This window comes from Sprattus sprattus (genome assembly GCF_963457725.1).
Source record: "Sprattus sprattus genome assembly, chromosome: 1".
Classification (NCBI taxonomy): Eukaryota; Metazoa; Chordata; class Actinopteri; order Clupeiformes; family Clupeidae; genus Sprattus; species Sprattus sprattus.
This window is the reverse complement of record NC_137920.1, coordinates 78,546,093-78,559,127: the sequence shown is the minus strand read 5'-3', so window position 1 is coordinate 78,559,127 and position 13,035 is coordinate 78,546,093. Positions and strand designations below refer to the sequence as shown.

Here is a 13,035-nt window from a genome sequence, read left to right as displayed (position 1 = left end):
TATAAATCCCGATGCCACACGAAGCCTTTCCCATGATAAGTGCTATAGATGTGCTCTTTTGGAAGCTGTCAATGCAGCCTTGGCCCGGCCCACATCGAACCGCAGTGCCCCAGCTGCCGACGGCCTCATGACGGGCCGAATGTCCACACGCCACCACGATGCTGTGTGACGTGTGGGCTGTTTTGAAGAATAAAATATGGGGGTAGAATTACTCTCAATTAAACCCGCCCTTGCGTGTCTGCGAGCTTCTTGTCGCTACATATTTGAAAGCCACAAGAAATCATTTTAATTGCGTCCTACTAGAGTTTATGTTTGGAAGGATAACATCTTTTCGCGTCACCAATGTCGTGAAGGGGTTCCGTGTGTAAAAGTGAACAGGCCTACGCTCCACATATCTTGTGATAATTGCAGCATGTACTATTGAAATATAACATGAAATGTATTTCCATGTCTAATGATCATTACAAGTAGAATCCAAATGGTCTACAAGAAGGCTACTTTTTCATTTATTGTTTTAAAAGCCCATTTAGATAAAAGACGCCCGGGCTATGAATAGAGTACAAACATTAAAGGTCTAAGGAAGCTATAACTTTGACGATAGGCTACATAAACGTGGAAAATAAATCTGGACTCCTTCTGCCGAACTTTATTCAAACATTTTACCATAAACACTTGAGTATGTTTCAATCACCTTTAGTTACAGTATAAAGAACGTGCTTGGTTCTGGTTTTACACATTATTATAATATCAATTTACAAAAGACTTTGCACTCAAGATAAGCATGCAATTCATCTACTGAAGCAAATAAACAACTGCAACGACAAACAAAGACAACAAGCACAATATCATCATGAACAACAACATCAACAACAACGAAAAACTCCAGAAGACCAAGCAGGTAACAATATCGCCTACAGGACAACTGCCATTAACGCCGAATCCGTTGCACCTCTTCTAGGTCAAGACAACACAAGCGCAATATACACAGGCTTCCTCTAACACCGCGCCGACTCCGGAAAAAGGTAAGTATCTCCTGTTCGACCTTTTGTTTCCAACAGAAAGATTTTAAATACGATTTTTTTTTTATCTTCAACTTGAGCAATCGCAAACGGTTCAACAGTTCTTTTGTTAAGTATATTATGTACAATGTTGCAATTTAACACGTCTTCACTTTGAAATCCAAATTATGGATTTTGAAATTGCTGTGCAAGTTCATTTGGTAAACACATACAACCCGCATAATCCATCTGAAAGAAAAGAAACGTTTGCAACTAATCCAGTTTTAGTTGTCTTTCCGCCCATTGCGCAGGTGCTGGTCTCCGAGATTTTTTTTTAATGGCGTTTAATTTGTCAACTGTTATACTGACACGCATTGAGGCTAGACCCGGGACTTTGCAGTCCACTATATCCAAACGTCGGGTGCTGTTTGGACTTAAGTCTCAGGGTGGCCAGACTGGAGTTGCACGTGTCCCTGTAGACACTGTAGGGCGAGGCGGGCGGGCCGTAGGGACAGGTAGACGACGTCATCGCCGAATTGATGGAAGAGCTCCCGATGCCGTTAAGGTTGCTGATGTTGTTGAGGCCCGCGGTGGGCATGCCTGGCACAGCCGAGTGTCCCATGCTGGACGCCATACTCATGGATGAGATGGAGTTTGGGGCGGAGAACATAGACTGCGAGGTCAGTGGACTCATGGAGTTGAAAAAGGTGAAGTTCTTGGTGGAGAGAGGCGCTGGCCCCAGGCCCTTGTTGGTCCAGTTGTTATAGGTGTAGGCCGGGTACATGTCTTCGTAAGGCTGCATGAGCCCGCTGAACTGCGGCAGGTAGCTGTTCTTGCACAGGTCCATCTGCTGGTTCCGCTCCCGCTTACGCCACTTCGCCCGGCGGTTTTTGAACCATACCTAGAAAAAGTGAATACATTATTATTGTTGTTGTTGTTGATGTTGAAGCTTTTCTCATTCTATCTGAACAATGGGCCTAGTGGGGGAAAAAACATTTATGTAAGCTATTAGTTGACAAGTAATACAAATGGGTATGCTTCTTATAGGATACTGTCATTGGTAGGCTAACTGAAAATAATCTACTGTTGTTTCATGATATGTGGAGAGCTTGTTTGCTGCAGTAGGTGTCGGGAAGTGTAAAGAAACCTTTATTAAGAAGACAGTGATATATTATTATTATTGCTTATATGAGTTATTTTAAACAACGCGGTGAGTCTATTTCTAGGCTGGCGGAGAGGACCCTCATGGCTGCCTTGACGAATTGTCCACAAGGACCTGAGCGATACGACTGTATATGCCTCAACCGAGGGCTATATTTAGCAGCCTATCTCTTCCCGCGTCGTGCCCACAATTTAACAGCACACACTCCCAAGCCGTGACCGTGCACGGGAGAGAGGTGACGTTAGGTTGAGAGTGTGATAATCAGTGAATTCATCACTATACATTTGCTGGCAATACTACTGCATGCTGACATGCTAACATAGATACAACAACACATCTACTGGCGCTAGTTAAAAAACGGCCGCTATTTTAATTTTACTTTTTACATTTTATTCCTTATAGTTAGTCTTTTTTACACCATATAAATACTTAAAACTATGAACCTACTAAAATAATTTAGTCAGCGTATCTATCTATTTTTTTTCAGAAAATATTTGTTTATTTCTTTTTTAAATCATATAAAGCATTTTATTCAAATACCCTAATATCGTATATGTGGGCTTGCGCCTATTTAGAAAAGTTAAAAGTAAAAAAGCCAATTTACAACCAATTCAATAAGCTACAAGTGGTGGCTAACAAAAAAGTACCTTGCATACAATGTCTGTATTCTTTTTCAAAGCGGAAAGCAAATTATTCCTGGGCTATATGTTATATGTTTGTAAATTGTAATTTGTAAATGTATTAGATTAAATTAATAATTCAGATTAAATTAATTATTAATTTATTTAAAACCATAGGACATATGGCAGTCATTGTACAAGTAGTCATGACTTAAAAAGCTTCTTCTTCTAAATACTATACTATACTTTTAGTAATTTGTTTAGTTAATAAAATATAAATCTATTAAATTGTACATTAAAAAAAATATAGTTCCTAATGTGAAACATTTTAAGCAGTTACTGCATGTTCCCGCAGATATTGTAAATATTCATCACGAATGAATAATCTACTGCGCTTGTTAATCTTAAAGCCAGGTCTAGTCTATCATTCATAATTAGTGCAGTACAAACCTTAAGTTATCCAGAAATACTTGGGAATTACATTTTATTCCAAAAATGATCAACAGGTCCATCCAAAGAAATTGCATAATGTCGTTATGTTCCCTCACCCGCACTCGTGCCTCCGTGAGGTTTGTCCACACTGCGATCTCCTCGCGCGTGCTCATGTCCGGGTAGCGATTCCGCTGGAAGGTGGCCTCGAGCTCCTGCAGCTGCTGGCTGGTGAAGTGCGTGCGCTGCCGCCTCGTCTTCTTCTTCTTCGGGTCGTCCGCCTGTCCATCATCGCTGCGGTGCTCCACGGTTCTTTCTTTTTCTGTCAAAAACAAGCGAGAGGAGATTCTCTATTAACTGGGCAGGATTTGCAACGCAAGAACAGAAAGACCAGGGCCTAGTTTCCCGATAACGACGTATCTTAACGGCCTACGTGGATTTTGGCGACATCATAGACTCATCATTGCCGTAAGTGCGGCGTCGGGAAACCGCTCTGCAATATCCCTCTTATGACCGATTTCAAGTCCTTTTTAGCGTTCGGGACACTAGGCCCAGGACAAAGAGACTCTGGGCCTGATGGTACAAAAATACAACTGTATGTGTAGACCTAGCAAATGGTACGAGGACATTTATAGTTTGAATCGATTTTTTTTTTTAGACGGGCCTTTTGGTTATTTTGATATAATTCAGTCCCAGTGAGAGCTCTGAGATCTGGGAGAGGCCCTAAATATGATACCTTAAGTAGCATATAGGCCACATCTGGGCCTGGTCATGTCAGGGAGAGTCGATCAAATACACCGTCCATCTGACATGCTTGCTTCTATCTTGAAAAAAAAAGGATAGACTGTGCAGATCCAGTAGGTCCTAGCCTACATAGCGTTCACCTTTAACGGCACATATCCTCACTGATCACGCCGGCTACAAGTACTACTGTAAAAAAGCACAGTTGTCGATAAAACTGCACACGAAAATTATTATAATTCAGGTCATGGAAATGAGCTCCGTGTGTGTGTGTGTGTGTGTGTGTGTGTGTGTGTGTGTATGTGTGTGTGCGCGCGTCACATTTGGAGCACATTAAATAGCTTAGTGCTCATCACAAACATATGTATGCCTCTGCCTGCTCCAGAGTTTTAAGAAACAGCCTCGTAAAACGGTCCATTCTTAACCTGCATGGAAATACAAATAGCCTATGAGATTTGTAAATATAAATATTGCAATCGACGCAAAAAGTGAACCTGTGACAATACGACATTTTTTTTTAATCTTTATGTCCATTGGAACATTTGTCCCACCAGATCAGAAACCTCTGGTTTGTAAAAAAAAAAAAAAAAAACAGTTTTGAGCTATACTAGTGTAGCCGAGCGTTGGCACTTAGATCTTTAAATTACAAGAATGACACAGGCGTGCAAAGGAAAACAGTCTCGTTTACTAGTACAGACAAGAAGTGAGCTGGTCACAACGTGAGAGTTGGAATACCTATTTCCAAGTACGGGAAACCCGAGGGGATAAAATACATTCACTCTTCACCATACTAGTCTGTTCCACTAGTGAGATCCGCATCACGACAACAACACGGCTATAAACTGCACGCCTCTTGCTTGATTAGTGCAAGTTTGAACACAGAGAGCTGTGCTGCGCGGCGGCTGAGCAGGCCGAGGCGTGTAGCAGGATTAAGGAGCATTAGTGACAGGGAGGGTCCTGAGAAAGAGAGAGAGCCGCCAGAGCAGCCGAGTGCGCCTACCTGCGATCTCTGCGTCCGATGACTCGCAGCTCGAGTTCTCTAACGCTTCCCGCGTGCTGCTGCTGCCCGTTCTCGGCAAGTGAAATGTAGAGGCCATGTCGCGTGGTCTCACGGGCTCGGCAATTCGGTCCAAATTCATCCCACCTTGGAAGAAACAATGATTCAAAGTTAAACTATTTCATCCCTAAATTTACGCCAGCCTCCTCCTCGCGTCTATTCGTCAATCCGTTCGACAGCCGCCTCCATCGCGGGATAAGAATAGTGGTGTCCCCAGGTAGGCTGGTGGCCACGAGCCCCAGAGCACGGACGAGGCGCAAGCGCTTTCGGTTTCCCCGTTGGAGTGTCTGTGGATGGAGGCCGCTCGCGCAGCTCAAACCGAGCTCGTTCCTCCCCTGCTCTCCTCCCCGCCTCACGTGGGTCCCTCCCACTGTACACGGGCGCCATCCCCGGATACCAGAGCGCCCGTGGGGGGAGCACGAAAAAGGCTAGCGCGCTACAGGCTAGATTGGAGATCTGGCGTGAAAAAAGCCCCTTTCTCTAGACTTGTGTTAGTTTGAGAAAGAAGAAGTTGGGTGAGAAAGAAGAAGTTGGTTGCTCTTATATGCACTGCGCAAACTGCACCTCTCCAATGCGGTCAACAAAGTAAACATATCCAAGACCCATGGCTGAGTTTAAAAAAAGGCCAATGAGTAGAGAGAAACAATAGAAACACCGGATGCAAACTCTCCAATGTGAAAATGCTGTTCAGTTAAACTTACTTTAATGAATACAAAATATTCGATGCGTAGGTCCATTCAAATGGCGGCCAGCGAACTCATTGGAATGAAACATGTTCAGCCTATTTGCTGTGCAATCATACTCCAATCCATGAATGAAAGGGTACTAAGATATACACACGTCACCATGACATCACACACCAATTAATTATTGACGTTCAAAACAAACGATATTATCAGTTATTGTTATTTAATAACCACAAGTACAAATTATAAATAATAATAATAAAGAAACGAGTAGTCATGATTGTTTTAGTTTGCATTGACTATTCTATTGTATGCTGTTTTTATAGGCATATAGGCAGTAGCAGCAATGTTAGGTCTGGTATTAGCAATTAGGCTACTAAACCGTGCATAAAGATGACGGCCATTGTAGGTTTTCTATTAACATAATATTTTTTTGAACCTAGTAGTAATGGCCTCCACCTTTGCTGCAGGACTCCGTGGAGTGGCATAGCGCCGCCTACCGGTGAGTTAATACTCAAGGGAACTACTGACACAGGATCACGCACAGAAAACCGACAGAATTATTGAATTTAGAGTTTTCCTGGTCGTGTCTGTAACTTTCGTTTATATCAAATGATGGATGCATTGAAATTATCAATAGATATTATTTTGCATTCCTAATTAAATTAAATTCAATTAAAAAAATCGTACGTGCTTCCATAGGCACAGAGCTGTATTTTATTTACTTTCATGGATGCCACCCTTTGCGAAACAAGCCCACAGCATTTAAGTGGGTGATGCAAAATTTGGTTCGCAAGAGAGACGCTTGGAAACATTCACACTGCTGCCCCCATTCTTCCTGATCCATAACCCCGCAGCGGACCGTTAGGTAATCCGTTCTTCTGTATAGGATATTCGATCGAGTAGAAAAGGCCTTTTCTGAAATGTAACCGCGACACAACTGTTGAGGGTGTCATGGGATAAAGTCGATGACACCAGAGAGCGGCTCACCCCCTCAGTCAGTCGCAGAGACAACTCATCGGCCACATCTGATAATGATGTTACATGAGTCGCTTATGTCGTCGGCGGTATTAATCACACTCGGGAGCAAAGTTTGCGTTCTTTCATAAAAAGAGGAGAAGGGTGTTCAGGTGAGACGGGGTCGTCAGCTTCCGCTGTCAGCGGCGCCAGCCTCGCGCTGATCTGCTCGCTCATGACAGTGGCGTTTGATACAAGAGCCGGTCTGGCGGGAAGCCTTCCTCTAGGGCCTGTTTTAAGGGCGTTTGTGCGCCCTCTTGACTATCACTTAGTTCTCATTCATTTGTTTTCGGATGCCTTGTCCAGTGTAACGCAATATTATTTCTGAGCCCCCCCCCCGCCAACACAATGGGGTGCACGCACGCAATTCTCACATATTCTGTCATGCCATCTAACACCGGGATTCTTTGCGTTGACAGTTGAGCGAACTGTGAAACTCTGGGAAGAAGAGTTGTCGTCGCAACATAAAGGTCTATTTTTTATTAAAAAAGGTTTAAGGCAGTTCAGCATCGACTGTATTCAATTGTATATAGGCTGGAATGCATGCATCGCTAATTAAAACAGATGATTAGTTTAATCAAAACATACCTCGTCTATTAGCAATATTCACAGCTTCAGGTTTTTGCTTTTTGTTAACAAATTTGGAAGAAATTACTGAAAATCATCTAAGTCTGTCTTGATGCTGCACATTAGACTAGCTACTGTTGCCTGCTGAAGGGGTTCATTTTCATACTCAGTAATATCCCGATACCTTCCAATAGGCAGGCCACAGAATGCCGTCACACAATTGCTGGTACGTGACAGGCTATAGCATAAAACACTCTTCTACTTAGCTAACACTTGACTGTTTCAAACATAAAGCCCTGCAAATTCGAGTGAAAGCAGCCCTCATCCCAAACCTCAAACTGTGAAATGGCTTTGGCCTCTTCCGGAGAGAAGAGGTGCAGTGCGGCTGTAGTGGTGGAGTCATTAGGAGATGAGGGGAACGGCTGGGGTGAGCACTTCTCGCCAATCAGCGACGCTTCGACGCAGCCAGATGTGTTCAAACTTGCCTGACCAAAATGACTCTGCACAAAATGGCCTTTATGTGGTTAATTGAGTGACCATGGCAACCGGGAGTTCAGGTTCAGGCTCTAAGGAAGAACTTCAAGGTGCGTCAGAGCGCGGTAGGGCCAACAGTAGGCACCTCACGGGACGGTAAAGCGGTAAGCGGTTGTTAAGGGCCTGCTGGCCTTGACCGCATGGCGGCGGGGGACCGACAGATCGCGGGGACAGTGTTAACATGTTGTTCTTTCCGCCGCTGAAGAGGCGGGGAAGAACAGCTAGGGAATATTGATCAAAGAGAAAGTGAGAATCAAAATAAACGGCCGCCGTCGCCGTCTACAACAACAGTGAACAACTAGAACCATAAGCTTTGGCGGTTCACAGAGGTTTATTTGACAATCTAATCAAACCAATCTAACTAGCAAAACAAACACCAGAACAGCCCGGTTCTGCTCGGTGGCCCGTGGGACATGCGAAGGTCGGTCCGCGTGACTGCTGGTTCTCACTGGAGCGTCACGGACATGTTTTTAGGTTGATGTGCGCATGACGACGGGCTGGTCCATATTTACCTGTGCACCTACACACAACAGAAGGCCCGTGCACATGGATTGTCTCTGTTTGAATTTACATCCTTGTCTGTTCGCTCGTGTTTTCAGTTAGTTGGGTTTCTACCACCAAACTTTGCATAGATAAGTGGATGCACTTTAGTTTAAAACAACCATGTAGTTTATGGTTTCTTAATCCTTTTATTAATGTTTTTCTTGCACTGGAGGTTAGACTCATTAACCGTTTCGGATCTTAAATTAAGTCATAAATAAGGCCAAAGTTATTGAATGGGGTGAATTTGTGATTTAATGCAAAGACGCCTTGTGCCATAAATTAATAGCATTTCTATTGTTACAAATTTAATACAAAAACACAATTGTCGGCCATGTAGGCTTTCTAGGTAACTAAAAATCATGAACATTTATTTTTTCTGACTTTCAATGTGGGTTTAAAGCATATTAGCACTCTGGTCAAGCCATTTCAAATAAGGTTTTTCTTGTAGGCATTATCGCCCTCATACATTTAGATAGTTTCAATAATTCATATTAGTCAAACTCAACTGACAATTATAATCTATCTCGCATCCCAATTCAAGCATCAATCCAGCAATGGGTCTTAAACTGACACTATTTACATATTAAAGCAGCCAAACTGTCATTTGATGATTTACTGGCGCAGCTCGGTGAAGAGTATAAGCATTGCGAGACTGAGAGGCGGGCACAGGACATACACATGCTTCAGCTTGCTTTAAGAGGCAATTATGGGATAAAAAAGGCGGAATCAGTGGAATCGGGATCATCCTCTGTAGCAATCCGGCCCCCTGACCACTGCTAGATTCGACAGAAACAATACAGGTGTGTAGAGATGGCTTTACCTTGATCGCCGCAAGAGATTACATTCTTGGACAAATTAAGTTCCATTCCAAATACCTGTGAAAAGAGGAAACACACGCAACAAAACAAACACGTTTATTTTCCTTTTATTCCACGTGTGTTTACAAATGTCCATCTTATCTTACAATGTTAATGCAAACCACAACACACAAAAGACTAATAGGCATACATTTCCACATAACGAATAATTACAAATGAATTTAGTCACATTGTAAAACGTGCTATTTCGTATTGTCCGTGTGGATTAAACCCTGGATTTTAAAATGATATATATGTCTAATTCAGTGGCGGTTTATTTAAACGCATGATCATTTCCACACACAGGTGAATTAATACAACATAATTTAGCCAATTCGCAGTCGTCATTATAACCCGAACTATGCAAGTTACGGAGATGATACAGCTAGCTTGATTCTTCACACAATAATGGGAATTTGGGAACATACCAATGTTGTTTTTACAGTTTTACTGATAAAAAAAATAATATAGCAGGAACTGCGGCATTATTGTGTGTGTGTGTGTGTGTGTGAGCGCGCCCGTGTGTGTGTGTATTTAGACATGGGTGATCAGTGTGCGTATAAGGTGATCTTAGTGTGATGGATTCCTATCGTCTCTCTCTCATCTGTTGAGGACCCTTCATAAATCATCTGTCCATCCTCCCCCATACTCCTTTCTCCCATATCCTCTCCCTTTTCGGACACACACATACACACACATACACACACACACACACTTCAACACACACCATCACTGGGGACGCAGGCCTGCACATTATTTAGACACGTATGCATGTAGAAAACCGCCTTGATTTTCAGATCGATTGAACCAAAATATTCCTTATTTCTTCCCAGACTGTTACTAGACATTATGCATCAACAAGCACATAAAGGTTGGGCCCCTTGTCACCTGCAGACATACTGAAGGCATCAAAAGTAGACCATTACAGAGCTAGCACAGTGAAACAAATAATAATCAGGCAGCACTGTTTTACTATTTAAAAGCTTTTAGTATTTTATAAGTATCGCTGTTTGAGTAGCCTACTATTTGATTTCTTTCTTTCTTCTTCTTCTTCTTCTTTTTTTTGCTTTGACATTGAAGTTGATTTTTTTAACACCAGTAAGAAACGCAGCCCCATTGAATGTTGGAATTTCGTCTGTCCATCTGGTGTTTCTTGTTAAACTGCTTAATTCAACTAAAGACGACAATAACCGTGGATAGCCGACGACTCAACAATAGATCATCTGAAGTCATGTGTTTTGTTTTTCTGTGTCTTGTTCGAAAATGTCTTAGATCGTTCATTTTCGTAGAAACTTTGTAGGTCCTGTTTGAGTAGCCTATACCTCTTTGACTAGACCGCGCGGAGTCACCCCCCCGGGCTGCATTGCGTTTACCTCGCCCTGCCAAAGCGTGCAAAACCAATCTTTTTCGGGACAACTACCGTGAAAGACAGCACTGAACGCGAACGTCAACACGGGTGGTATTGTGACTCATCTGCAAAATGACTGGAGTTTCCTCGTAGGCTACTGTGTGTGTGTGTGTGTGTCCGCTCGGTCTAGCGCTTGTATAGTGCGTCTTAGCTCACAATTCTTCACTTGTTAATAAGAATTACCGGCGACTGCTTATTCCACACACCGATTATAAGGTATTCAACATAGTCTACCTCAGCCGCACTCGTCTGCGCTGTCTTGTATTTCCCGATAAAACCATAAAACATAACGTTCGCCGTCGCATGCCGGCATAAACGATGTTTGATCAATTCAGTGTTTTAGTGTGCAGGTTTCCCTCTCCCGACAATGAATACACGCTCACTCACCGGCTGGATCGGAAACAAGTAGATGTCTCCTTTTTTCCTCTCAAGATTTCTCCATGCAGGTGAAAAATAGATCCACTTACGCAGGAGTTGGTGAGCAGTCCAAATCTATGCTGTGACGGCTTCTCTGCTTCGCGCTGGGTTTTCTTCGGGCGTTTTCTCTCATGCTTGAATGACGTCATGGCTGTGTGCCCCATGATGAGAACCCGATCCAGGATGCGAAGGAGGAATCAGCACTGGTGAAATAATTGGCCTTCCAGAGCTTTAAGAACATATAAATAAATAAATAGAGCTGTAGAGAAAGAGCGATCTTCCATAGGTCAACTCAACTCAAATTAAACTATGCCTTGACGAAATATGCGAGTCGTGTTGAACGTGTTTGACTATGGTTTCCTTTTGGAGCGTGACTATTTAAAACATGTTATGGCGCAACTCTAGTGTTCCCCGTGCCCCTATCCTAAGAATAAGTGTAAATAAAACGTGTTTTTACAAAGAGGAAAAGTATGTCTCTCTGCATATAGCCTAACCGACTATAGCTAGATGCCTACGCCAACTATTATTAGATCGGTACTGGAGAAGCCTGCGAAAATAATAGCCAGCCCTTTAATAGATAGATTATCTTAAATCCAGTATTGGAAAGTGGCTTATGCAAGATTTCTGGATCAACAACATATTAAAATCGCAGACAACACATATGTGATCATTTGTCCTTTTAATTTTTTGATAAATATTATTTTCAAAGTTCCAGAAACGTGCGCATAAATTGTATATCCAACGATGTCGGTTATTTTTTGTAATAGTGTTTGTGTTATTAATGTGAGATGGAAACGTCTCTCCTCTTTCTCAGCTCTCCTCTGTGTCTCTCTGGCGCTTGGTCCCTCGGTCTAACTGAAAATCCGTCCTCATAAAAATCTTTTTACGAGTTTATTGTAGGCTTATGTTTAATCCACACCATGGCTTAAATGCCCTTTAGTTTACATAACTGAATAGTAGCCTATTTGGGATCCTTAGGATCCTCGGTCCTTAAGGGAGAAATAGTTGATATCGAAAGCTGGACAAGACTGCAAAGGCTTAACCCGATCTTTGAACATTAAAAGACAGTTCCTTAATTCCAATGCGTAGCCTAAAGACACATATAGGCCTAAGACGCTCAGAGCTCATAAACGTCATGGTGATCAGAATAACATCATAATAATTGTTCTATTTAAATTTAAATATGGTGTTGTTTCCAGTTTGCAACTAATTTCTATCTTCATGTTGAGGCTATTTATTAGAGTAGCCTGATTAATCTTGGTAGGCTAGAAGTGTCTTTGGTTACATTCAGGAGCACCAACAATGTAATTGAATTTTCATTTTGACAGATTAAGAAGAACACCATTAAGAAGAATTGTGTCTTGAGAAAAAGACTGCAAATTCAACTAAATTGTTTGAAAGTTATGAATTACAATTATCTTAATTGTGTCGGGGGTGGCATTTCGTTTCGGGCTTTCATAAATTGAAATTAAATATAATTGCTGAGCAGGATAACTCGTAATTTAGTTTTACCAATTTCCCCTGCAGCCAACGGAAGCCGAGTAAAGGATAGGAAATCCTCTTTATCCCGATGTTCATCTACAAGGTGAGTTCATCTATTTCCAATCAACAAAAGTATTATCTTCCTTGGTCGTTGAAGTCATGAATCTATTTAAACGACATATGGGGTATACTGCCAATTCCAAAAGGAAAATGGTTCTAACTTAAAATGGGCCTTCTAACATCGGCGTTTTTATCCAGTTACGGTGGTGTGCGACATGAGCTCTGCCCATAGTCACACGAAATTCACAAAACACGTAGCCTAAGCTTCATAGGACTGTGACAACATATGAGCATATATAAGGCTATGTATTTGTTCAGACTTCATAGGACCGTGGCAACATGTGAACTTTTATATGAGTATGTATTTGTTCAGACGTCATAAGACTGTGACAACATGTTAACTTAGCCTATATAGCCAGACGTATGTATTTGTTCAGGCTTCATAGGACTGTGACAA

The 13,035-nt window shown here is 42.2% G+C and overlaps 1 protein-coding gene across 1 annotated transcript; it reads right to left on the bottom strand.

The window, feature by feature from the left end:
* Positions 1–1,350: 1,350 nt before the first annotated feature.
* Positions 1,351–9,220, bottom strand: pitx1 (paired-like homeodomain 1; the record flags this gene model as incomplete). Its single annotated transcript, XM_080849103.1, has 4 exons — positions 1,351–1,899; positions 3,329–3,531; positions 4,951–5,094; positions 9,175–9,220. 4 exons carry the CDS (start codon positions 9,218–9,220, stop codon positions 1,351–1,353), a joined length of 942 nt encoding a protein of 313 aa, XP_080705229.1.
* Between the last annotated feature and the right edge of the window lie 3,815 nt (positions 9,221–13,035).